The following is a 25,527-nucleotide window of genomic DNA, read 5'->3' on the forward strand; positions in this document are numbered from 1 at the left end:
CGGCAGTCATTGCCCGAAGCGACGGGGACGGGAAGCGGAATCTTGGCGTTGAGTTGACCCCGGCATGTGGTGGTGCTTCGGCCGGAGTCGACCGGCCTGGCGGAAGTTCGCCGTTTCTTTTACCTCCGTGCCTGCCGCCCGTTCGCGATGCGGAGGGCAAACCGTGCCGCGACGTTGGCTCAGCAGCCAGCCGGATTTGCGCGAGCTGTTCGCCAGACCGGCGCTTCGGCGCTTCCTGGACCAGCATTCCGGGCCAGAAGAGCAGCCCGGCGGCTTCCGTTCGGCACTGGCGGCGCGGATTCGCCTCTTGAGAGACAAGGAAGAGGAGCTGCGCGAGACGGAGCGCTTGGCGCGAGAAGGTGAGACGTCTCCACCTGACGGACCGCCGCCTGACTGTCAGAGGACGCCGCTCGCTCGCTGGGTGACAGCAACCAGCCCGCCTGGCAGGCAGGGTCCCTGAACAGATCCGAACTGCCGAAGTGCTGGCAGCCCGATTCTGAAGTTGAAGTTCCCGAGTGGTCTTCAAGGACAGATCTTGCTCTTCTCCCCCCCTCCCCCCAAGGATAGATTATTTCTCAGTGGTCTATTCTGATAAAATATACAATATTTTATATCTATTTCTCAGTGGTCCATGTCTGATAAAATATACTATATTTTGTATCTGTTTCTCAGTGGTCTGTTCTGATAAAATATATTTTATATCTATTTCTCAGTCTATTCTGATAAAATATACAATATTTTATTCATATATTTCTCAGTGGTCTATTCTGATAAAATACACAGTATTTTATATCTATTTCTCAGTGGTCTATTCTGATAAACTATATTTTATATCTATTTCTCAGTCTATTCTGATAAAATATACTATATTTTATTCATATATTTCTCAGTGGTCTATTCTGATAAAATATACAGTATTTTATATCTATTTCTCAGTGGTCTATTCTGATAAACTATATTTTATATCTATTTCTCAGTCTATTCTGATAAAATATACTATATTTTATTCATATATTTTTCAGTGATCTATTCTGATAAAATATATTTTATATCTATTTCTCAGTGGTCTATGTCTGATAAAATATACTATATTTCATATCTATTTCTCAGTGGTCTATTCCGATAAAATATACTGGCGCTCCCAAAAGTGTTTGTATAAAGTAAGGACTCGCCTGCAGGGTTCCAAAGTGGTGAGCTTACCTGTTATTGAGGACCTGTTCTCACACATTGGAGCTTCCACTTGGGCCATTCTTCTGGTTAGGAAGGCTGAAGCTGAATCAGGCCAATCTGTTAGGGAACTAGTGTTTTCCAACTGAATGGAACAAGCCTTCTATTCTGCAAACGTCCTGATTTGCACAGAAGAAAATATAAAGTGCTTCTGGGCTTAATACTTTTCAAGTCCACTCAGGGTTTACTGTTTTGTGTGCTATCAAGTTTGTGTTGTCTCAGTCCCCACATAAAGGAGAGATTCAACCTAGTAATAAGGAGAAATTTCCTGACAGAACCATCAACAAGTAGAACAGCTTTGCTTTCAGAAGTTGTGGGAGCTTCATCACTGGAAGCTTTCAAGAAAAGACTGGACTGCTATCTGTCAGAAATATAGGGCAGGAGTGTCAAACTCAATTTAAATGAGGGCCACATCAGGGTTGTGTGGGGTTGGAGTGGGTGTGGCCAGGGTGGGCATGACCAATTTGACATCACTCATTTCAGGGGCACTTGTGATGACCTGAGCACTCTGCCAGCGAAAACAGGCTCCCAAGCTCCATTTTCGGTTGTAACGGCTCCTGCAACCCTCTGCCAGTGAAAACCAAGCTCAGAAGGGTGGCCCTCCTGAGCTCCGTTTTTGCTGGCAGAGGCAACACGGGCATTCCTTTGCTGTTTCTAGCATGGCCCACGGGCCAGATCTAAGCACCCCACAGGCCGAATCTGGCCTCTGGTCCTTGAGTTTGACACCCCTGGTATAGGGTCTCCTGCTTGGGCAGTGGGTTGGACTAGATGACCTATAAGCTCCTTTCCAACTTTGTTTATTCTGTTGTATGCTATTCTATTCCCTGATGTGATCTTCCTATCTCATCTTTCACTGTAGGGGGCTGGATGATCGTTTTTCTTTTTTTTTCTTTTTTTGCATTTATATCCCGCCCTTCTCCGAAGACTCAGGGCGGCTTACATTGTGTTAAGCAATAGTCTTCATCCATTTGTATACTATATACAAAGTCAACTTATTGCCCCCCAACAATCTGGGTCCTCATTTTACCTACCTTATAAAGGATGGAAGGCTGAGTCAACCTTGGGCCTGGTGGGACTTGAACCTGCAATATTGCAAGCAGTTGCTGTTAATAATAGGCTGCATTAGCCTGTTGCGCCACCAGAGGCCCTGGGTATCTACTTATAACGTGCTAATCACTAAATTTGGTTCCATCATTCAATAAAAAAAGATGTGTCTCTCTAAGCAAATCAAGACTTTATATTATTACATAGTGATTTCTAGTTTCCCTGTTCCAAGATATTTAGTGCCGTAGTTTCAAATGTTTAAAAATATTGAAATGTTATACTGCTTTATCAACAATTTAAAGAAAATATGCAATAATTCTAAAGCAGTGAATAAACGTTAACCAGATTCACTAGCAGTGAATAAATGTAAAGTTTTGATCTGGTTTACTCTAAATTTTAAACATTTTTAAAAGCAGATGGTAATCTGAGACAGAACACCATGGCCAGGTTTCTGAAATAAATGTTAGTTTATTACAGGTAAACTTGAACTTACAACCACAATTGAACCCAAAATTTCCTTTGCTAAGAAAGACAGTTGCTAAGAGAGTTTTGCTCCATTTTATAACCTTTCTTGCCAGTGTTGTTAAGAGTATCACTGCAGACATTAAGTTAGTAATGTGATTGTGAATCTGGTTTCTCCATTGACTGTGTTTGTCAGAAGGTAACAAAAGATGATCACATGACCTTGGTACACTGCAGGTGTCATAAAATAATGCTAGTTGTCAAGCCTCCAAATTTTGATCACATGATCATGGTGAGGCTGCAACGGTCGTAAGCAGGGGTGGTTCGCAGGGGTTCGGGAGAACCTCTAGCTAACATTCTAACTCCAAATCCCACTCCTGGCTGACCCAGACCACCCCGTCCTGCCCCTCCCAGGAGTCCCCACACAGCCAATTTTGGATGCGGGTAAGTGCACATGCCTCCTGCACCACAGTGGGGGTGGCTCGGGCGAAAAATGGGCCTGCGGAGGTTCGGGAAGACCGGAAACGGCCTGGAGGCTCAAGGAAAGCTTCCGGAGCCCGGGGAGGGCAAAAACGCCACCCCCACTGTGGTGCAGGAGGCAGAATAGGCCACACCCCACCATGGCCATTTCCACCCAGGCAGAGAACCCCTTTCTAACCAGGCAGAGAACCCCTTGCTAAAATTTTTGAAGCCCACCCGTGTTTGTAAGTGTGAAAAAAGGTCATAAGTCACTTTTTTCAATGCTATTGTAATTTTGAACTGTCACTAAATGAATAGTTGTAAGTCGAAGACTAGCTTTATACCTTCCATACTTGTGGTTGATATCTGAATAGGAGAAGTGTTAAAAATACTAAATAGCCAAGAGAGAAGAAAGGAATTGTGAACCAGAGAAAAAAGATTAATAGTATTATAATAATAGTGTGCAATCCTATTCTAGATGAAAATGAAGACTTGCGGAAGCTTGCAGAAAAGGAAGTTATTTACTGTGAGGAAGAGATAGAAGAATTGAGACATCAGGTAAATCACTTACTGAAGCATGACATTTAAATTCAAGACTAACTTCTATTTTGATAAGGGACTGTCAAATGCTATTATTTGGCAGTCTTCCTCTGCTGCCCCACTTCATGTCATGTTTATTTTTTTCTACATACTGCTGAATTTCTGTTCTTTTCAGGATTTAATCTCAGGGAAGAAACCCATGAATCTGGAAGAATTTTTGTTATGAATAGAAGAGAGTATGTATTGTCTAGGAATGAACTGTTGAGTTATTGATGCCTTCTGAGCTTAGTTGGTTTTTTGAAGATGTTTCATTACCAGGGTACAGTTTCAATGAGTTGGTAGCAATTTGATGTTTGAATCTTATGTACATTTAACTCATCTAAACCAATTTATCAACTAACACTAACCAACTGTACAGTAGGTGTATCCATTGGATTTAGGTAAAAACACTGCACAATTGTAATACATTACATAATGTTTAAAAATATGTACTGGTACATTTTTTTAAAATTTCAGCACATTCTGGGTAGCATTCCTTGTTGAGGGAAATTTTTCTTAAATAAAAAAGGGCTTTTTTTTGTATTTCAGATAGTATCACTTTTGATTCCTTCAGAGGAAACTGACATAAATGATCTCATCATAGAAGTGACTGCTGGAATTGGAGGACTGGAAGCAATGTTGTTCACTGCTGAGATGTTTGATATGTATCAACGGTATGCAGCATATAAAAATTGGACTTTTGATACGCTGACATATACTTCCAGTGTTATCGGTAAGTAACCTTTTGAAATTCTGGCAAGTACTTCCAGTACTATCAGCAAGTTGTCTTGAGATAACAAATAAATTCCCAAAATCTATAGTATATAACAGAGAAAGAAGATGGAGAATCATATTATTTCAGTGCAGTTGTTTTAGAGAGCTTAAGAGTGCTAAGAATGCAAAACGTACCCTCATGTAATGGCATATATTTATTTTTATTTTACTTTGACCTTGCCTTTCTCCAGGTAGCTCACAATATAAGAACAACACAAACATAGCACAATAAATAAAAATACAATAAAGGAACTGTCAGAAAGAGATTTTGCTTTTCATAGTCCTTCGCCCTCTAGTAATATAAAGCTTTAGAAAAGATGGATATTTCACAGGTGTACTTAGTAATATGCTAGGAGGAAAACAGAATTTGCCAGAGATACTGAAATATAATTTTCAAGTAAACAATCATTTTTAGGAGGGAGCTGAAACCTTTTTTGATTATATATTTAACTCCTTGGAGCTATTCTTAATTATTTTAAATTTTTAAATCTAAATTTTAATAATCAGCCTTTAAAATTTGCTCTTTTTAAATGTTGTTTTAAATTGTATATATTTTGTTTTTATTCTGGCTGTACACCGCCCTGAGTCCTTCAGGAGAAGGGCGGTATAAAAATTTAATAAATAAATAAATAAATAAATAAATAAATAAATAAATAAATAAATATTCCAGACTCTTGGGAAACAAAATGCATGTTGAAAAGGTACCTAATAATTATTTGCTAGATAGCAGCTGTGTGAAAAGGATTTGTTTTATTTGTCATCCTTAGATATTTAAATTTAAAAAGAATAAGGCAAATAAACAATTGTCTTATCCACAAGGCACAACAGATTCAAAAGTAATGTTAAACTATCTAGAACTATGTAAGGGCATTGTATATGTCAGAAGTCAGGCAAATGGGAGACATGCAAATGGGAGACATAAACCTACATGAAAGAACAACTATTCTTTCTTCATGAATACCTACATCTGCATGCCCTGCCCACCACTGTTAAGATGTAGACTTCCAATAAACTGCAACTAAGTGGATCATAGCCAGAGGTGAAATGCTCCTGGTTTGGACAAGATCACCCGATCCAGTAGCAATGGCAGCAGGTCATTCCGGTAGCAAAAATCCCTGTCCCCCTCCCCTGCCCCAGCTGAGCCACGTGATCATCAGAGGTTTTTTTTTTTTTTTTTTACTTTTAAAATCATTTTTTCTTCGGCTGAAAAAATGCTTTTAAAAGTTAAAAAAAAGCCTCTGATGATCACGCGGCTCAGCTGGGATTTTCAGAACCCTTTAAAAGCTTTTTTTCCTCTGGCGATCCCAGCTGAGTTGCCTGATCATCACAGGCTTTTAAAAGTGATTTTTTACAACCTCTTCAGCTGAAGAGGTTGTAGAAAAAATGCTTTTAAAAGTTTTTTTAAAAAAAAGTTGGCCACACCCACCCAGTCACATTACCCCCCCACCAAGCCATGCCCATAGAACCAATAGTAACAGATTTTACATTTCACCCCTGATCATAGCTCAACAACAGACACTCATGAACACACATAGACAGACAGACAGACTGACTCTTTTTTGAATAACCTTTTTTCTGGAGACTTACATTTTGTGATTGCTTTTACTGTTTTTAAAAAATTAAGGTGGTTTAAGACATGCATCTGCCAGTATAAAAGGCCTTGAAGCATATGGACAATTTAAGTTTGAAGGAGGAATACATCGTGTTCAGCGTGTGCCAAAGACGGAGAAGCAAGGCCGCATTCATACCAGCACAATGACTGTAGCAATACTACCACAGCCAAGTCAGGTATGTGGTTACTCTAAGTGTTTGATTCAACGTTCTGCATTCAGATAAGAGGATTCCATTTTGTTACACTTTTTTCCCTACCTATTTAGAACATGAAGACTAATTAGCAGCATTAATAAAATCACCAAATCTTACAGCATAATTTATAAAGTTTGTTGAATTTGGGATGATTTGCAAATAGTCTGTTGTTAGAGTATAAGCAAAGTGTTTCTTTCCTGTTTCAGATAACTCTGACAATTAATCCTAAAGACTTACGTATTGAAACTAAAAGAGCCAGTGGAGCTGGTGGCCAGCATGTGAATACTACTGATAGTGCTGTACGAATAGTCCATATTCCGTCAGGTATTGCAGCATGACTTTCAAATGAGTGAATTTTTAAAAAAATATGCTCTCATGTTTTATATGATGATGCTCAGTAACAAGATACATGCTTTATAGAAAATCTTAGCTATCAGTGTTGTCTACAATTTGGACTGAGGACGTTATTGGATATAGAACATTTCAACACTAGCATAAGATCAGGAATCTAACCAACCAAGATAAGCTCTAATGAACTCTCATTCTGAAGATGTGGAAGGACCTGACCCAGAATCTGTTTTTTTAGTGTTGCAGTTAAGACTGGGGAACACTGGACAAAAAAATACATATGAAAAATGGTCTTGCTTTCGAAAAGGTGATGTAATGTATAAATTAGAGAATGCTAATTTTGCATACATACTATACATAAATTATTCTGCGTGTGTGTGTGTAAGACAGACAGGATTTTATTTGAGGCCTTCCCTCAACAATGTTTTTTAAACTTCCTCTTTTTTTAGTTGTACCTATTCTACTATATTCATTTTCTTAGAACTAACAATGTATAGTAGATTATATCTTTCACTGCATACAAACTTCTTACAAAAAAGCCAAAGATTATTGACTTCTGGTAGAATATGTAGCACATATATAAAAATATATAACAAAATTTGTCATTCTAGTCAAGTGATTCTGCTACAGCTTCAATAACATATTTGTTTCCAAATCCTGGCATCTTCTACTTAAGTTCAAAAATATAGCAGTAGTATTGTTGAACTAAAAATGCAAAGTAGTCCTCTGTACTTATACCTTAACATACAAAATATATTTTTGTGCTTTACATACTTCCAGTTTCTCTCTCTCTCTTTCTCTCTCTCTCTCTCTCTTTTTTTTTTGCCTAACTTCTACATTTCCTCTGTTGTAGGTATAGTATCTGAATGTCAACAAGAAAGATCTCAAATTAAAAATAAAGAAAAAGCTATGCAGCTTCTTCATGCTAAACTATATAGCATCAAACTTGAAGAACAAACAGCAAAGATACATACTGCCAGAAAGATTCAGGTAAAATGTGCCGCATTGTTCTTCAGATCTAAGGATGTTCTGCTGTAATAACTATGGCTGAATTTGCAGCTGAGGTGGGGGATGGAGTTAAAAGACTGGCTAGCTTGGAGTCTATGCAGAAGAGAAAGCAACGGAAACTTGACTTTCTCCCCCCCCACCCCAAAAAAATATCCTTGAAGTGCTTATCTGGTTGTTCTCAAGAGAGTACAGTTAGTCTACTGAGATTCTTGTAAATGAGCAGGTTGCAATAAAGAAATATCTCAGATCAGATCATGGTGTCATTCTGGCTCCTTGCATCTGACACTACCAGATTTTCTGAAGGCAAATCAGCAGCGCACAGATAAACACTGTTTCACTCAGCCCTCAGTTTCCAAAGAAAAAACAGAACTGGTGAGAAAAACGATTTTTGCTAACATAAATAAAAATAATTGACAATACCATCCATGATTTATTTGCTGTACCTGGTCAGAGAACATCAGTGAGCATGATCTAAACAGCAGACACCAGCAGATTGCTTTGTTAATAAGCCATAATATCTTGTGGTGTTGGCCTAAACCAGCTCATGTTGAAAATACTTGGATACGTGTGGTTGAAACACAAGTGATGCAGTGCGAACCCTGAAATGTTACTGAGCATTGATAGAAGGAAAGAAGATGTAGTTATGTAGAACAGCGTTTTGCCAAATTGGTGCCCTTTGTGTGTTGGTCTTTCAAGATTTCTAGCCAACAAGCTGGGTAATCGTGAAAATTGTGGCCCAAGGCATTTTGAGGGAACTTGGGGCAGGTTAATATTTTAAACTGTTTTGTCTCTATTTCTTTACTTCTTTCTCTTCTCCTATCCACTTTATTCAAAATTTCTTCCTGAGGAAAAGCATGTTTAGATGGAGATATGTAAAAGAGGTATTATGCATGTGTGTCATGCTTAGAATTGCCTTCTATGATAGAATAGAATAGAATAGAATAGAATAGAATAGAATAGAATAGAATAGAATAGAATAGAATAGAATAGAATAGAATTTTTATTGGCCAAGTGTGATTGGACACACAAGGAATTTGTCTTGGTGCATATGCTCTCAGTGTACATAAAAGTATGAGTAAAGTAAATGTACATATGAGTAAAGGTAACAAAAGTTCACTAACCCTCCTCCAAATTTCTTGTCCCTTTCTTATGCAGTTTAGACTGGAAGCTCTTCAGAACAGTGTATTTATGTTCTGTGTGGTTTTTGCTTATATTGACTTTGTAAATGACTGTATATATTGATGCTTTACTTTTTTCATGGATATACACACGGGCAAATTTTGTTGGATGGGAATGTTTCATAAATACTCAACTGTTAGGACATGTAAAGACTTTACTAATTATTTTTCCCCCTGTTTAGATTGGGACCAAAGGAAGATCAGAGAAAATCAGAACTTATAATTTTCCCCAGGATCGGGTTACTGACCATAGAATAGGCAAGTCAGTACATCACATCGAAAGATTCATGCTGGGAGAAGAACTGCTAGATGAAATGATAGAGTCACTAAGAAAATACAGTGAATATGAGGTGTTAATGGAAGTTATTTCAGAAAACGATGCAAGCAGACCAAATTGACCTTCATCAGATCCCAGGCCATAGGTAGGAAAGTGCTTTCCAAACTAGTTTGCTGCATATGTTTGCTTGCACAGAATTGATTTACAATCCCATATATCAATTTATTTTGGCACTGCTTAACACCCAAACAACAAATGTTGATTTCCTGTAACAAGGGGGTTGAATGCACCCTACCCCATGGCCTGGGAGAATAGCCAGGTATTTAAGGCTTTCCTAAATGCAATCATGATACGAGCTGTCCGTAGCTTAGGGAGACCTTATTCCACAGAACAGGTGCCACAGCAGAGAAGCTATGCTTCCCAGGTCCTGAAAAATGACACTGATCAAAGGGATCTGGAGAATGCCCAGTCTGTTGGCTCTTACCGAGTGGGCAGAAACCACAAGAAATAGGCAGTCTCAGATAACCAGCCCCATGCCATGTGGGCTTTTATAGGTTAGGTGATAACTAGCACCTTGAATTGTATCCAGAAGCATACTTGCACCCTAGTACAACACAAGGAAGTCAAGTGGGCAAGGCTAAAAGTATGCTGAGACTAAATGGCTAAACTGACCTGGTTTCTAATTTGTTTTTGAAGGATTTTTATGTGTATATTAAATTTTTATGCTGCCTAATTCCTAGTGATTCTGGATGGCATGAAAGCTTACTGCTGTTGTGAAAAAGCATCAATGCTTCATGTAGAAACTGTTAAATACACGTATTTATTTAATTTATACAGCTGCCCATCGCAATGAGTAACTCTTGCGACTCTAATTCTGGTGAACAGAATTAAAATAGAACAAAAACAAGAGCAAACATTATAAAAATTAAAAATGCAGCCAAGAAACAATAACCTAAATCACTAACACAACCAAGAAGCTAAATTCTAAAAACTGGGTTATTATAGCTTCCATACTTGAATAGGCAATGGTGAAAAATTGGAAAATTGAGTATATGCCAGTTTTCAAGTACTTACAGTCAATTGAAGTTGAAGTGTTTATGTATTTGTTTTATTTCTAGGCAGTTCATTGGCTCTAGGCAAGTAGCAGTAACACTAGTAAGCTTCCAAATAGTAAACTAAATATAGTACCAAAATTGTACAAAAAATGAACAGACCTTGTCTGCCAAATTATACATTTTCAAACACAGCATACCCTCCTGTGCGTGATGGAAATAAGCAGATTTTAACCAGGTCTTGACATAATTGTGTCTTTGCAATGTTGCATGAGTACATAAATGGCAATTGTGGAAATTGATGGATATAAGTGAATTATCCAGCCTACTTTGGCTGTATCAGGCATAGTTCGGATATTATTTTTGGAGATGTCCACATTCAAATTTAATCTGTTACATTTGAATTCTTTTAAATAGGATAAATAAATCAACACTTCTCAATATAAGAAAATGCAATGTAATGTCATTTCTCTGTAAATGCTAAGATGAATATTTTTATTATATTTTCAGTTTTGCAAGTTGTTTGGGATTTCCCAAATAAAGCTAGCATCTCTTGATGTTCTAAAACTGCACTCAGTCAGCCTGATTGAAATTATTTCCCTTAATTAAGGATTTACTCTTTGTTAATAATTATAGGTGGGGTTCCTTATCTTACATACAATAGATGTTTGTCAGCATTGCATCAAAGATGGGAGAATCTAGGATTTTACTGATCTAGCAACTTTTTTAAAAAAAACATTTTAAAAGTTTACTCCTGACTAGCAGCAACACTTTTTCTAAATTCTTGAGGAAAAAAAGAATTTCCAAATTCCTTTTCCATTTGAGAGGAAACTCTTTGAGGTGCTTTCTCAGCTTGATTGTTTCTTGCAAACGTTTTATTACCCAAACTAGGTAACATCATCCAGGCTAGTAATGGAGTTTGCGCTCAGCTTTCCTTTTTCATTTAGGTAATCATATAAGGCAAGTCAAAGCAATCATCTATGTTAAGAAAAGAGGAGTCTGTATAAATGATAAGGAATTTATTTATATTTTGTAACAACTTTTACTTGAAATAAATTACATTGAGAATTGTCTTTAAGAATCAGATTTTTCTGAATACTAATATCGTACTGAATACTAGTATACTAAATACTAAAAGAGAAAAATTTATTTGACTATGCAGCCTTCATTCAGAGGCAGATTCAGGTTCTCACCCATGCTTCTATTTGTTGTCTTATTTTGTCTCCTGGTTTTACACAAAAAATAAACAGGACATGTTTATGATTATTATTGTTTATGATTATTACATGTTTATTATTACATGTAAATGATGAAAAGAGATCAAACTCTTCCCAGCAACTCTCTCCCATTGGACACTTAACTGTAGAACTACCTACTAGAAATAAAGGGGATTGTATCCCTTTACATATGCATTAGCTTTCAGTTTAAAACTTGAAATAGGATGAATATAAAAAGTAGCTGCACCCCAGCACTGAAAAGGTCCCCAAATTTCTTACATAAGATAAATAGGGAATGTATGATTTTATTCTAAACAGTCTAAAAGTATGTAGCAGAAAGTAAATGATGTGGGGGGGAAAAAAGCCTAGATTTAGTTCCCAAGGAAAAAAAAATCTGATGACTATATCCACAAACAAAGACTTAAATAGATGTCCCAGTTCACTGTCTCCAAAACTTATCCTGGACGGAATAGAACTACCCTTTTAGTTCCAGCTTACAAATTTAGTGCAGAATACCATATTTCAGTATAAGAAAATGTAATGTAATTTCTATGCAAATGCTAAAATGAGTATTTTTCTTTATTCTATTGTTTTCAAATTTGCAAGGTGTTTGGGGTTTTCCAAATAAAGCTAACATCTCTTGATGTTTTAAAGCTGTATTCAGTCAGCCTGATTGAAATGATTTCCTTTAATTAAGGATTTCCTATGGCAAATAAAACTAGCAAAATTCCCGACCCTATTACATGTAGAGAGTGTGGTGGCATGGCAGCTTCCCCGGTACCTGGATGAAGCTGTCTATCTAGACCCATTCCAGTCCGGCTTCCGGTCCGGATATAGTACAGAGACAGCTTTGGTCGCATTGGTGGATGACCTCTGGAGGGCCAGGGATAGGGGTTGTTCTTCTGCCCTGGTCCTATTAGATCTCTCAGCGGCTTTTGATACCATCGACCATGGTATCCTGCTGCATCGGTTGGAGAGTTTGGGAGTGGGAGGCACCGTTTATCGGTGGTTCTCCTCCTATCTCTCTGACCGGTCGCAGACGGTGTTGACAGGGGGGCAGAGATCGACTGCGAGGTGCCTCACTTGTGGGGTGCCACAGGGGTCGATCCTCTCGCCTCTCCTGTTCAACATCTGTATGAAGCCGCTGGGCGAGGTCATCAATGGCTTCGGGGTGAGATACCAACTGTACGCTGACGACACGCAGCTGTACTTTTCCACCCCGGGCCACCCCAACGGACCACCCCAACGAAGCGCTATCCCGGTGTCTGGAAGCCGTACGGGTCTGGATGGGGAGAAACAGGTTCAAGCTTAATCCCTCCAAGACGGAGTGGCTGTGGATGCCGGCACCCCGGTACAGCCAGCTGCAACCACAGCTGACTGTTGGGGGCGAGTCATTGGCCCCAAGGGAAAGGGTGCGCAACTTGGGTGTTCTCCTGGATGGACGGCTATCGTTTGAAGATCATTTGGCGGCCGTCTCCAGGAGAGCTTTTTACCAGGTGAGCTTGGTTCGCCAGTTGCGCCCCTTCCTTGACCGGGATGCCTTATGCACGGTCACTCACACTCTTGTCACCTCTCGCTTGGATTATTGCAATGCTCTCTACATGGGGCTCCCCTTGAAGTGCACTCGGAGGCTTCAGTTAGTTCAGAATGCAGCTGCGCGGGTGATTGAGGGAGCCACACGAGGCTCCCATGTAACACCGCTCCAGCGCAGACTGCACTGGCTACCTGTGGCCTTTCGAGTGCGCTTTAAGGTTCTGGTTACCACCTTTAAAGCGCTCCATGGCTTAGGGCCCAGGTACTTACGGGACTGCCTGCTGTTACCTTATGCCTCCCACCGGCCCGTACGCTCACACAGAGAGGGTCTTCTCAGGGTGCCGTCCGCCAAGCAATGTCGGCTGGCGGCCCCCAGGGGAAGAGCCTTCTCTGTGGGGGTTCCTACCCTCTGGAACGACCTCCTCCCTGGCTTGCATCACTTGCCTGACCTTCGGACCTTTCGCCGTGAGCTGAAAACGCACTTATTTATCCAAGCGGGACTGGCTTAAATTTTTTAAATGTTATTTTTACCCGGGGTTGTAATTTTATGAATTTTAAGGGTTTTAAATTTAATTATTTTAAATTTCGGCCATCTATAGAATATGTTTTTTAATTTCTTTGTTTTAATTGTATATTGTATTGTTTTTATAATTGGCTGTACACCGCCCTGAGTCCTTCGGGAGAAGGGCGGTATAAAAATCGAATAAAATAAATAAATAAATAAATAAATGTAGCCTCTACTTATGACCACAACTGAACCCAGCATTTCTGTTGTTGAGACATTTGCTCCAGTTTACAACCTTTCTTGCTTAAGTTGTTAAGTGAATCCCTGTAGCTGATAAGTTACTAACCTGGTTAAGTGAATTTGGCTTCATCACTGACCTTGTCAGGTCGCAAAAACATGACCTTGGGACACAGCAACATCATAAATATGAATCAGTTTGATCAGCATGTGAATTTTGATCACATGATCATGGGGATGCTACAAGGTTGTAACTGTGAAAAATGGTCATAGTAACTCTTTTCAAGTGATGTTGTAACTTTGAACGGTCACTAAATGAACTGTTGTAAATTGAAGACTACCTATATTCTGCCACAGTTGATGGTTTCACAGGTTGCTTAAAGAATTCCAAACTTTGTCCCTCTTCCAGAATCAATAACTGAAGCCATTTGTTTCTCTACAGAGCACCTATCCTTAGGTCGTGCTTCCTGTGTACTACTTTTAATATTAATGTATCTTTATAGATAAAAGAATGGAATAGATGTATTATTTAGGTTTTTAAAAACATAAAATACTTTCTTGTATGAGGTAGTTATATACACCATCTGGAGAATATTCACTTTGATGAAAATAAGTTTAATTAGAAGCTCCTTTTCTTTCTACTTAAACCTCTTCATTTTATATTTGTTTTATTGAGAAATTGTATGCTATGTTGACATCTGAAATATATGGCTTTAATTCATCTGATTTTAGAGCCCAAATCCTATCTACCTACAAGCTTTTTATGTGTGTGCTTGTTACATGTGGAAGGGCAAGCTAGTCTTTCCTTTTCTGATCAATGCCTTTACTTTGAAGGATATAAATAATTGTGGAAAATAAGTGCATCATTCCAAAGTCACATATAGAGCCTACATAATTTAATGAGAAAGCATGGTTCTCCAAATAACACGGACAAGGCTCAGACAGTAAGATAATGCAGGGTCACTGGGGGGAGGTCGAGGAACTTTATATCGGTCCAATGCTTTGGATGGCCATAACTTGCCCACTTATATCCCGAAATAAAAAATCATATTGTCTTGGAAGTTTATTTATTTATTTATTTTTGTCGCAATATACACAAGCATCACAGAAAATGATTATATAGTATGTAAACATATATATGAGGAAATATAAGGAAGTATAAGCATATATATATAAGAAAAAAAAACCAATAGGACAGGAACGGTAGGCACGTTTGTGCTCTTATGCACGCCCCTTATAGGCCTCTTAGGAATGGGGTGAGGTCAATAGTAGATAATTTTTGGTTAAAGCTTTTGGAATTATGAGAAGAGATCAGAATCAGGTAATGTGTTCCAAGCACTGATAACTCTGTTACAGGAGTCATATTTTCTGCAATCTAGATTGAAGCGGTTAACATTAAGTTTAAATCTATTGGTTCCTCTTGTATTATTGCAATTAAAGCTGAAGTAGTCTTTAACAGGAAGGACATTACAATAGATGATTCTATGAGTTAAACTCAGGTCTTGTCGAAGGCGGCAGAGTTCTAAGTTTTCTAAATCTAGGTTTTCAAGTCTGGTGGCATAAGGTATTTTGTTGTTTTCAGAGGGGTGGAGAACTCTTCTTGTAAAATATTTCTGGATAAGTTCAATTGTATTGATGTCAGAAATGTGGTATGGGTTCCAGACAGGTGAGCTATATTCAAGAATTGGCCTAGCAAATATTTTATATGCTCTGGTTAGTAGTGTAGTGTTTTTGGAGAAGAAGCTGCGCAAGATTAGGTTTACAACTTTTAAGACCTTTTTTGCGATGTAGTTACAGTGGGCTTTGGCACTTAGATCATTTGATATGAAAACTCCAAGATCTTTAACAGGGTGGGGGTCATCAGTAAGGTAATGTCCGTCAAGTTTGTACTTAGTGTTTAGGTTCTTTTTTCCAATATGTAAGACTGAGCGTTTGCTGGTTGAGATTTGGAGTTGCCAAGTTTTAGACCATTCAGATAAAAAGTCAAGATCTTTTTGGAGGATAGCTGTATTGTTGGTGGTGTTAAATAGTTTGACATCGTCACCAAAGAGAACACAATTACTTATAATATAGTCACAGAGATCATTAATGTATAATATGAAGTGTGTTGGTCCAAGAACTTGGACTATTGCAATGCTCTCTACATGGGGCTCCCCTTGAAGAGCACCCGGAGACTCCAGTTAGTCCAGAATGCAGCTGCGCGGGTGATAGAGGGAGCGGTTCAGAGCTCCCATGTAACACCCATCCTGCGCAGACTGCACTGGCTGCCTGTTGTCTTCCGGGTGCGCTTCAAAGTATTGGTGACTACCTTCAAAGCGCTCCATGGCTTAGGACCAGGATATTTATGGGACCGTCTACTGCCATCTTCTATCTCCTAGCGACCGGTGCGTTCTCACAGAGAGGGAGTCCTTAGGGTGCCGTCAGCCAAACAGTGTCTACTGGCGGCCCCCAGGGGGAGGGCCTTCTCTGTGGAGGCTCCTACCCTGTGGAACGAACTTCCCCCTGGACTTCGTCAACTATCCGACCTTCGGACCTTTCGCCGTGAACTTAAAACCTATTTATTCCGTTTAGCTGGACTGGCTTGATTTTAAAATTTAAAATTTGCTTTTATGGGTTTTAAATTTTTGTAAATTTTTATAGGGTGTTACTGTATTTTAAATTTTTGGCCAATTGAATAAGTTTTTTAAGGGGTGTTCTTAATATTATATGTACTGTTCTCTTTGTATTTTATTCTGGCTGTGCACCGCCCTGAGTCCTTCAGAAGGGCGGTATACAAATTAAATTATTATTATTATTATTATTATTATTATTATTATTATTATTATTATTATTATTATTATTATTAAGAACGCTGCCTTGGGGAACTCCACTGCTCTCGTTAGTAGTGTAGTGTTTTTGGAAAAGAAGCTACGTTTAGGGTAAGATATATAAGACCGCGGGTCCTCGAGTATTACTGGGAATACTTTCCAAATCAGGTGCCATTCGGAATAGACGGTAGCTCCATCTTACCAAATTAAAAAAAAAGCACCAACTTCCATCCAAGTTGAGTTAACTTTAGAAAACGTGCTAAGAATCGCGGCGGCCTTGCAGTAAAAGGAGCAGGGCTGAAGCGAGATGTGATCGGCGCCTTATAATCCGGCCACAGGCTCCCTTTCCCCCACTTTCCGCCCTGTAGCCACATCCCTGTCCCCCGCGCTGGGGATGGAGGCCCAAAGGGCCACGTCCAATAGAACGTCCCCGAACAAGAGAGAGCGCGCGAGCCTTGCCGCACTCCTGGGCAGGCGCCCAGCATCTCCCGCGCTCCAGCGTGCCTTAAAATCATCCTTCCCCCCCACCCCCCAAGCCCGCAAATGAGGGCAGGAGCGCGCGCTAGCCGGCCTCTTTCTCTCCACCTTTCCCCGCGCGCGCGCTCAGTCTTTTTAAATCCCTTGGCTGGAGCTGAAGGCTGGCGGGCAGAATGGGAGGGGGAAAGGAAGAGTCCCTTTCAACGGCAAGGCACACCTCGCGAACCGGCATTGGCCGCCGCCACTGGCTTCTCATTGATTGGCTGCCGGCTGGCTAGAGCTCCTCCTAATTGGCTCTTCGGGTTTTGGATACCAGATTTAAACCTTTTAAAAGTGCCCGGAAAAGGGATTCCACCCAGAGCAGAAGGACGGTAGTCAGTCAACACTCAGACTTTGAAAAAAAGAGAGCGCGAAAGGAAGCAGCGCTTTTGCCCGCTAGAAAACCAGCCACTTCAGGTACCGGGGCTCGTTAATAGAGACTTACTTTGCGGGAGAACCGGGGCTCTGTTCATGATGCGGCCCTAATAAGCGGATTGCTGATAAAGCGAGGCTCCGATCCCCACGACCACGAGACTCGAATGAATGGGCTGATCCATAAGGGATACTCAGTTTTGGGGTAGTGGGGGAGAAGGAATACGGGACTGTAATGCTGCAAAGCCCCCCTCTCCCTCCCAATCGCCACGGATTGAGAAACTTACGCGGGCAGAAAGTCCCGCCAGCGGAAAAAAGCCCGTCGGCTTCTTCCCGCGTCTTAGCCGGGGGTGCCTTGCAGGAAAACCTGCATCGGTCCCAGCATGTCTTTGATTTACTGTACGGGTAAAAATATTCTGGGGGTGGGGTATGATCATTTCCCCAATCCCCCCAATTGGGTCCTTTTTTCCCAAAAAAATGCAACCTGGAGGGGAGGGAAATATGCCCCTTTGTGATGGGAGGGGGTACATCTTGGATCGCGTTGTGGGGACATTTCCCTCTCTTTCTCCCATCCCCATCTCTTTCTTGGAGGCCGCCTCGTAGTTAGCGCGTCCGGCGGACTCCATTTCCAAAGAGCGCGGGGCGGGTTTGAGAGCTCCCTCGCTTTTTGCTGCAGCGCGCCAGTAAGCCAGATTGGATGGCAAGGGCAGTTGGCGTGGCTTCTGCGGCCCCTGAGCTCCCTCACCCCCCGACCTTGATTTAGCACTTTCCTAAAAGAAACGAGGGGGGGTGGAAAAGCTGCATTTTTGAAAGGCCCCGAGAAAGAAAATTTAGCAGGGGCAGAACTCCCGCCCTCCAGTTTGCCTTTAAAGGGATCCTTTCTGTCAATCTGGCAGCTTTAAAATTTTGAGAGGGAAAAAAAATGAGATGGAGTAACCCCACCAGGCGAGGCAAAAAGAGAGGGTTGGTGTGTGGCCTCTGACAGGGCCCCATATATATAGAGAGAGAGAGAGAAAGAGAGAGAGATCATAAATGGGCAGAAATTTGTATCCTCTGTGATGGTTTACTTTGGAATGGGCCATATTCAGGCCTTTGTCTTTAACCTGAACCCTGAATCTCATGAGGGGGCTACATAAATGAAAACTTAAGCACTGGATTTGGTTATATGCACAGCCTAGGTGTCTGTAATCAATTCTGAAATGTGCTATCCTTCCTGGTTCCCTTATCAATAATCCCTTAATAATAAAATTAACCTTTGAAATCACCTTTATGGCTCCCCAGTTTTCTTTTAACTCCTTGAGCTTATAGAAATCTGGGTATTCTTCTCATCCACGCTGATTAATAACTTATGGTACCTTTTTCACCCAAAGCACATGTCTTTAAATAGCTCTTGCCATGCCTCAGTTGTGCAATTCAGGCGGTTTCAAAAATGATTCTAAAACTGACAGACTTCATTGTCTCACATATATGAAGGTATAGGTTAGAACCAAATAGCATATCGGGGTGGTGGATGCATTATACTATCCATATATAATACCTGCAATTGATCCTTTCTCAAATTCACTAAATGATATCTTAAATGTGTAAAAACTATTAAATGCTTCAGGAATGGCTTCTATTAGCAGATGGGGGTAAGGTCATTTTTCCCACCTATAGTCATCCTTTGTGTAACCTCCACATCTACACAACCCTGAGAACAGAAGGGGAGAGAAAATTATGTGAATGGAAGTTATCCATGCCTAGTTGGAGTCTGTCAAATCCAGCTACATGGGAAAAGTTATCTAAATTGCATTGGTAGCTTCCTTGAGAAGAGTTCTTACTTTGTATTTTGGGGTAAAAGCAAAATGTCTACTAACCTTTACTGAAGCAAAGTTTTCAACACAAGAACAGTTGGAAAAGTTTAAACAAAGCTAATGCCATGTGTTCTGATTAAAAAAAAGTAGATCAAAGACTATTCAATCTTGCCCATACAGGAAAACCACTGTTACAGAATCTGAAAAATGGTTGACCAAATTCAGAGTCCTTAAGCAGATGTGATTTGCTAACACCTTGCCAATGCAGGAAAACCACTGCTACAGAATGGGCAGGAAAACTCACAATACTTAAGTAGATATGATTTATTAACTACTTAATAGGTTATTGTATACCAATATTTATTGCCATCTTTAATCTGAGTTCTATTGAATTGGTCTGTATAGAAATCTTACTGAGTTTGTCTGAAGTCAAATGCTTTGCCACTTGTATTTTGTGATTGCGCTAACCCTTTCTATAGAATGCCATATTTTCACAGTGCTTTTAGAACTATTTACAATTCTCAACAAAATAATCAAGGATTATCAAAATGAAGGCAACAATTTGTTGATTTTGTTTAAAAAAAATCTCCTTTACTTTCAACCATTATCTAGTTTAAAATAATGATTTGGACTAATATATATGTATATATTTCTTAATTTCAGGGAACATTTGAAAAGCTACCTTAACCACTGAAAATGAAACGTGATTTTAATTATACCCATGTTTACTGTGGATCTTCACCATTAAAACTAACTGGAACAGAAGCAACACCAGAAGAGCCTTGCTCCGAGAGTTACAATGAAAAATGCAAAGGCTGTACCAAAGAAAAGCTATTCTATGGTGACCTGCATCATGGAAGTCCCAAGAGTTTTAACCTCAAAAGTGGAGAAAAGCTTATGCATAATAAAGAAAACCAAAAAGTATCATGGGGGCATATTGAGAGCACCAATGAAATTGACAATGAAAACGAAGACAGTGGATATTCGTCTTTGTTGGGTATTCAGCACAAACCCAATGATAATGATGACAGTGTGCTATTAGCAGGAAATATCAACAATTTAGCAAATCATAGTTTCAGTCCAAGAAAGAATTTACTACCAGTCCTCCATTTTGAAGAACTTGTCTGCTCAACTTTGAAAAAAGCTAGCAAACGGAATCCAAAGTCATGGGCCCTTGTCTTAGAAAAAATGGCTTCAAGGAAAATGGAATTTGTGAACCTGATTGGCAAAAAAATGGGATTAGATAAACTAGATATTCTTGGAGAATTATTTCATGGGAAATTCAGACATCTGTTAGCAAACATCTTAATACATCTTGACTATACAGACTTGATAAAGTAAGTTCACAATGTTGTGTTTTCCCTTGGCAAAATAAATATAGGTTAAGTTATATTGTATTAAATTTAAATATTTTCTTAAAGCCCATGATATGTTTTCCTGGGCAAAATGCTACTTTTTATTATGTGAAAATATTTCACGAGATTGAAGCTATATTCAAAAATGTATTTCAGAAGTGGAAAAAGATTTACATATACCTTACAGCATGGGCTGTATGCTCATGTAAAATAACTATGGAAGCAATTTTTTTTTTCTAGTTATAACATTAGAGCTAAAAAAGTACTGAAGACAATTCAGACCTTTGCAAATGGACTAGGATGAGCTTTAGATGTAAGTCAAAGTCATTGTTGAGGCAAAAGAAAATGTATTCCTAAAGGTTAGCAATGCATTTTTTTATCATTTTTATTTTCTACATTTTTAGTGAAATGGAGACCCTTTCAGAAAAGGATTGGGTTTTTTTCCAGTGTCTACATTGCTCTAGTTGATACTTTTCTATATCTTTAAGGAGGCAAGTCCACTAAAAGCAGTAAACAGGACAGTTTTTTTTAAAAAAAACACCTTATATTTCTGTTATATGTGTATTGAAAGTTTATGATTTCTCTTAAGTAATAATTTGAATGCTGTCTGATTTTAACCATGACTTTTCTTTCCACAACAGCATGGCTAAAGTTAGCATTACATGGAAGAAAATTCTTCTTAGTGACAAGTGGGCTTTCCAGAGGTATAACAAAGCACTAAAACTCAGTTTGGTAAGTCTAGTGCTTCTCTATCTTTATCACAGAGACCTGAATTTTCTATAAACCAAATCCCTCTAGTCTAAACCATACAGCAGGATGTAGGAGTTTAATCAAGCAGTTTCTGTTTGTAAACAGTAGGAGTGGTTCAAATAATATAAAGAACAGTATGTCACGAAAAATTAATTTTTGTACATAAATATTTTTAAAAACTTAAAAATGTGCAAGAAAACAAATTTGTCAAAGGAACCTCAGGGAGATTTTCCTGGAGAATTGCTTTCTCCAAACATTACTGTCTACACAATCCCTTTCTCTGAAGGTGTAATGTGTAACTGGTATTCCCAAACTGACTGGTTAGAGGTTGAGTGACTGGCTTTGGGTAAAAAGGCTAAAATAAGAAACCACTTTAAATTCTATAACATAAATTAACGTATTTTTTGGAGTATATGACACACCAGAGTATAAGACAAAGCTTAGTTTTTGGGGAGGAAAATGGGGGGATCTGCCTACCAGGTATTCATCTAGCTAGCCTCCTTAGTCTGGTCAGCTTTAGCACATTAGTTTGCTGGTTTTTATCCCTGCTTGGGGATAAAAAACAGTTTCTAAAGGATAACTGACCTTTGGCGAGAGAAGCAATGAGAAAAGCAGGCAAACCACAAAGATCACTTCAATCGCTAGCGCCTCATTACACACCCAAATTTTCAGCCTCTTTTAGGAGGGAAAAAAGTGTGTCTTATACTCCAAAAAATACGGCAGTTTTATGACAAACAGAAAACAAGACTTTTTTCCAGAGGGAATCAAGTTGGAGGTTGTAAGGGAAAAATATATTAGTTAAATGTTCAATTCCCCAGTAATTTCTGAAAGGCTTATTTACTGTACAGTATATGGAGAGATGAAAATGTGTTATGTGCAAGTATAGTAATGAATTGTATTTTCAGACAGAAGCAAATCAATGTTTAATGTTTATTTTTAAAAAAACTTTCTCCACAGAATAGCAACATAGTAGCTGCCAAACAGTCTGATACAAGGGAGTATGCTCGCCATCGTGAACCATTAACATATATTCAGAAAGTAGCACCTTCTAAAAAAACATCCCGAATGAAAGCAAACATTCAGAATAATCAGACCTCTTCGTTCAGCCAGTATTCACAATTTTCTGAGGTAATCTACAAATATTTTAATCTTTATTTAATATACTGAAAGTACAGGAAACCAGTTATTAAGATTGTCAGACTTAGCTGCAGAGCCTTTTGGAGCATAAGCAAACTCAAAGGCAAGAGAAAAAATTGACTATGCCTCTGGGCAAGTTCATAGCAGGGAGTTTCAGTATGACAAAGTTTGCAAACCTCTGGTATCCACTGATTAACGTGTAATAATGAAAAGTGATGAACTTAGTTTGAATGATTCAATCAAATCATTAGCAACATGGCAAGAAGTTGCACCAATTTTTAATTTTAATGTTTTAAACAATTTGTAAATTGCCCAGAGTCCCTGGGAGTTGAGCAGCCATTAAATAATTACATTTTACAACGGTAAATTATTGGTACAATACTCTATTTTTAGGGACTACCATAGCTAGTGACCATTGCAAATAAAATAGTAATTTTAAAAAATCATTTCCCAAGAATAGCATTTAGACTTATATACCACCCTATGCATTCTCTGGGCGGTTTACAACATAGAAGCATTATTTGCATATTGCTCCCAACTATCTGGGTCCTCATTTTACCGACCTTGGAAGGATGGAAAGCTGAGTCAGCATGTGGGCAGAGTTTTGCCTGCAATACTGCATTTGAACTACTGTACTTCCAGGGCTCAATGGGGGTATTTACCATTGCAGTATTTACAGCCAAATTTCATGTGCCCAACAACAAAAGCTTTCAGTGTGAAACTCATTGTGCTCTGGTCAGTTTGAAGCTGCAGCGCCAGCTGGATAGAGATTTCTATCAAGTAGTTTAAGCTCATAGAACTGGGCTTATTAGCTTGAAGTTAGGGCTTTTTGAGAAAATGCTATGTTATGGAGAAAAGCAACTCACCTAGCAGGCCTCCCTGCAGCCTCTTGAGACCAAAAATGGGCCGCGAGGGATGTGTCACAAGAGGTTTCAGCAAGGGGCGCGTCAGGGGGGCTTCAGGGAGGAAGCTATAGCCCAGTGATGGCTAATCTTTTTGTCATCACGTGCCGAAAGTGCATGTGTGTGTGTGTGATAGTGCGCCCACATGCCTGCACCCATAATGTAATGTGTGTGCAACCTCCCTATGCCACTGCCTCCCGCACATGAGTGTGCAAACCCCCCACCCGTTTTGCACCTAGCAGGCCTCCCTGCAGCCTCTTGAGACCAAAAATGGGCCGCGAGGGATGTGTCACAAGAGGCTTCAGCAAGGGGCGCGTCCCAGGAGGCTTCAGGGAGGCCTGCTAGGCCCAAAACGAGCCGTGAGGGGGCACACTGCACTCCCCATACTCCCCTCACATGCGCACGTGTTTCCTGTATATGTGTGGCAGAGACCCAAAAATCAGCTTGCTGGCAGGATGGAGCTGAGCTAGGCGATGGCTCGCAGAAAGGGCTCTGCGTGTCACCTGTGGCACACATGCCATAGGTTCACCATCACGGCTATAGTCTGTTTATGCAATTGTTATCTTGTGATGGAGGAAAAATAAATCGGGCACAAGGCATTGTACAAGAGAACCTCATCTGGATGAAGTGGCAACAACCAGTGGTCTTTACAGCATCTCTTTTTCTCAACCACCTGTTGGTTAGGAGTCATTTTATCTATTGAGAAAATCACAAATAGATTTGCCATTAAACAAGGACAGAGTATATTGTGAACCTATCTTTTCTAAACATGTTCCATATGGTTATTCCAGGAAAATGGTAAAAAAACAACTTCAAAAATATATTCTGAATTATGCTCTTTTTGTTTCATTTTTTTTTTAAAGGTTGCAAAGACTTTGAAAAATACGGAGAATCTGAAAGTTTGCCAACACTGTGGTTGCCCTGCAAAATATGATTCCTATCTGCAAAGGGCAACGTGTGTCCGAGAAAGCTGTGGTTTTGACTTTTGCACAAAGTGCTTGTGCAGCTTTCATGGTGCCAAGGATTGCTTCGTTGGAAAGCCTGCAAAGACATCTTTCAGACTAGAACATCTTCCTTGTAGCAAAAAAAGCAAACATAATTTACGGAGGCTATAATTTTCCTGACATAAATTCTACCTAGAGTATCGTATTTGGCTTGTAGGTTCAGAAGAGGAGTGAGTGTGAAAGTTGTGGTTGTCTAATTTAAAAAATGCAGTGATTTTTTTTAAAAAAAAATGAGTTTTAAAGATTTTTTTCAGATGTCTTCCTCTCCCGTTTTTAGAACAATGTTCAGAATTTTTAAACTACTTCTCGGTTTACATGGGAATTGTACATGGCAACCTTGACTTAACAAATAGACTGATTGGATTTTTATTAAGTTATTTATTTTTAAAAGTTGCTTGTTATATGGCCTCTAACTTCGTGCCTTTATAAAAAGCCTTTCAGAGTTTTTACAGTACGATCTATAATAAGCAAATGATTTGCAATGCGAAATTTTTATTAACTGAATTTCATCTGATTAAAACATTAAATATATAAATAGGAGAAGTTTTTATAACCACACTTGTCCTGATAGCTGCTGAAATGTAGTGTTGTCCTGTCCCATTTCATCTTCATTACTAGGTAAAGATGCCTAGAAATGTGTATAGTTGTAAATATTTAAATATTCGTCCGTCAATCTGAAAAATAAAAATTATCTTTATAAATAAAACCATCTCTGCTATTTGAATGTTATAGCTTTTAAAGATTAATGATACCTCCCTGTTAGCCCACTAATCACTTCAACTCAATGCTCATTAGGTTGCCCATTGACATACTTACACTGTACATGACTTTATGCATTTGGAAGCTGGGTGCTTAGCATGAGCACAAACTTGCTCATGAGGGTATACACAGGTCTTTTCTAATTACTAAGCTATGCTATATGAATAGGAAGGAATAACTAGAATCTCCCTGACAGGTCCTTTGTAGAGAATGATGTTCATAAAATAAAAATCTAAATAATAAAAAATAAAAGGATAGAGATGTTAATGCTATAATTCTCCAGAGGTTGAGGGCTGTTGTGAGTTATAATTTGGTAATGCTTTTCACTCCTGTTAAAGAGAACAGATCTTTTCCCCATTATATTTAGGGCAGGACAATGCATTATTCCCCTCTGCCCCGAGATCTGGTATATTCCATTTTGGCTGG

At 39.3% G+C, this 25,527-nt stretch overlaps 1 protein-coding gene across 4 annotated transcripts; it reads left to right on the plus strand.

Moving 5' to 3' along the window:
• Positions 1 to 10: 10 nt before the first annotated feature.
• On the plus strand, positions 11 to 25,015 carry MTRF1L (mitochondrial translation release factor 1 like). Of its 4 annotated transcripts, XM_058169313.1 has the most exons (8): positions 11 to 359; positions 3,671 to 3,750; positions 4,321 to 4,504; positions 6,170 to 6,333; positions 6,558 to 6,675; positions 7,553 to 7,689; positions 9,068 to 9,307; positions 19,858 to 19,993. In XM_058169313.1, the coding sequence occupies exons 1-7, from the start codon at positions 65 to 67 to the stop codon at positions 9,281 to 9,283; spliced, it is 1,194 nt and encodes a 397-aa protein (XP_058025296.1). In that variant the 5' UTR covers positions 11 to 64; the 3' UTR covers positions 9,284 to 9,307; positions 19,858 to 19,993. The 4 variants fall into 4 exon arrangements, with proteins under 4 accessions (XP_058025296.1, XP_058025287.1, XP_058025311.1 ...); XM_058169304.1 differs by lacking the exon at positions 19,858 to 19,993 and having other exon boundaries at positions 9,068 to 14,272; XM_058169328.1 differs by lacking the exons at positions 11 to 359; positions 3,671 to 3,750; positions 4,321 to 4,504; ... (1 more) ...; positions 6,558 to 6,675; positions 7,553 to 7,689 and adding exons at positions 21,191 to 21,281; positions 22,257 to 22,427; positions 24,202 to 25,015 and having other exon boundaries at positions 9,170 to 9,307; positions 19,858 to 20,531.
• The last annotated feature ends 512 nt before the right edge of the window (positions 25,016 to 25,527 follow it).

The sequence above is a fragment of the Ahaetulla prasina genome, chromosome 1, assembly GCF_028640845.1.
Source record: "Ahaetulla prasina isolate Xishuangbanna chromosome 1, ASM2864084v1, whole genome shotgun sequence".
NCBI classification, from domain to species: Eukaryota; Metazoa; Chordata; class Lepidosauria; order Squamata; family Colubridae; genus Ahaetulla; species Ahaetulla prasina.

Coding starts and splice junctions, on each gene's coding strand:
- MTRF1L (XM_058169313.1), top strand. CDS start 65: ATGTGGTGGTGCTTCGGCCGGAGTCGACCGGCCTGGCGGAAGTTCGCC. Junction 4,505..6,169: donor ATATACTTCCAGTGTTATCG/GTAAGTAACCTT, acceptor TAAAAAATTAAG/GTGGTTTAAGACATGCATCT. Junction 6,676..7,552: donor AATAGTCCATATTCCGTCAG/GTATTGCAGCAT, acceptor CCTCTGTTGTAG/GTATAGTATCTGAATGTCAA.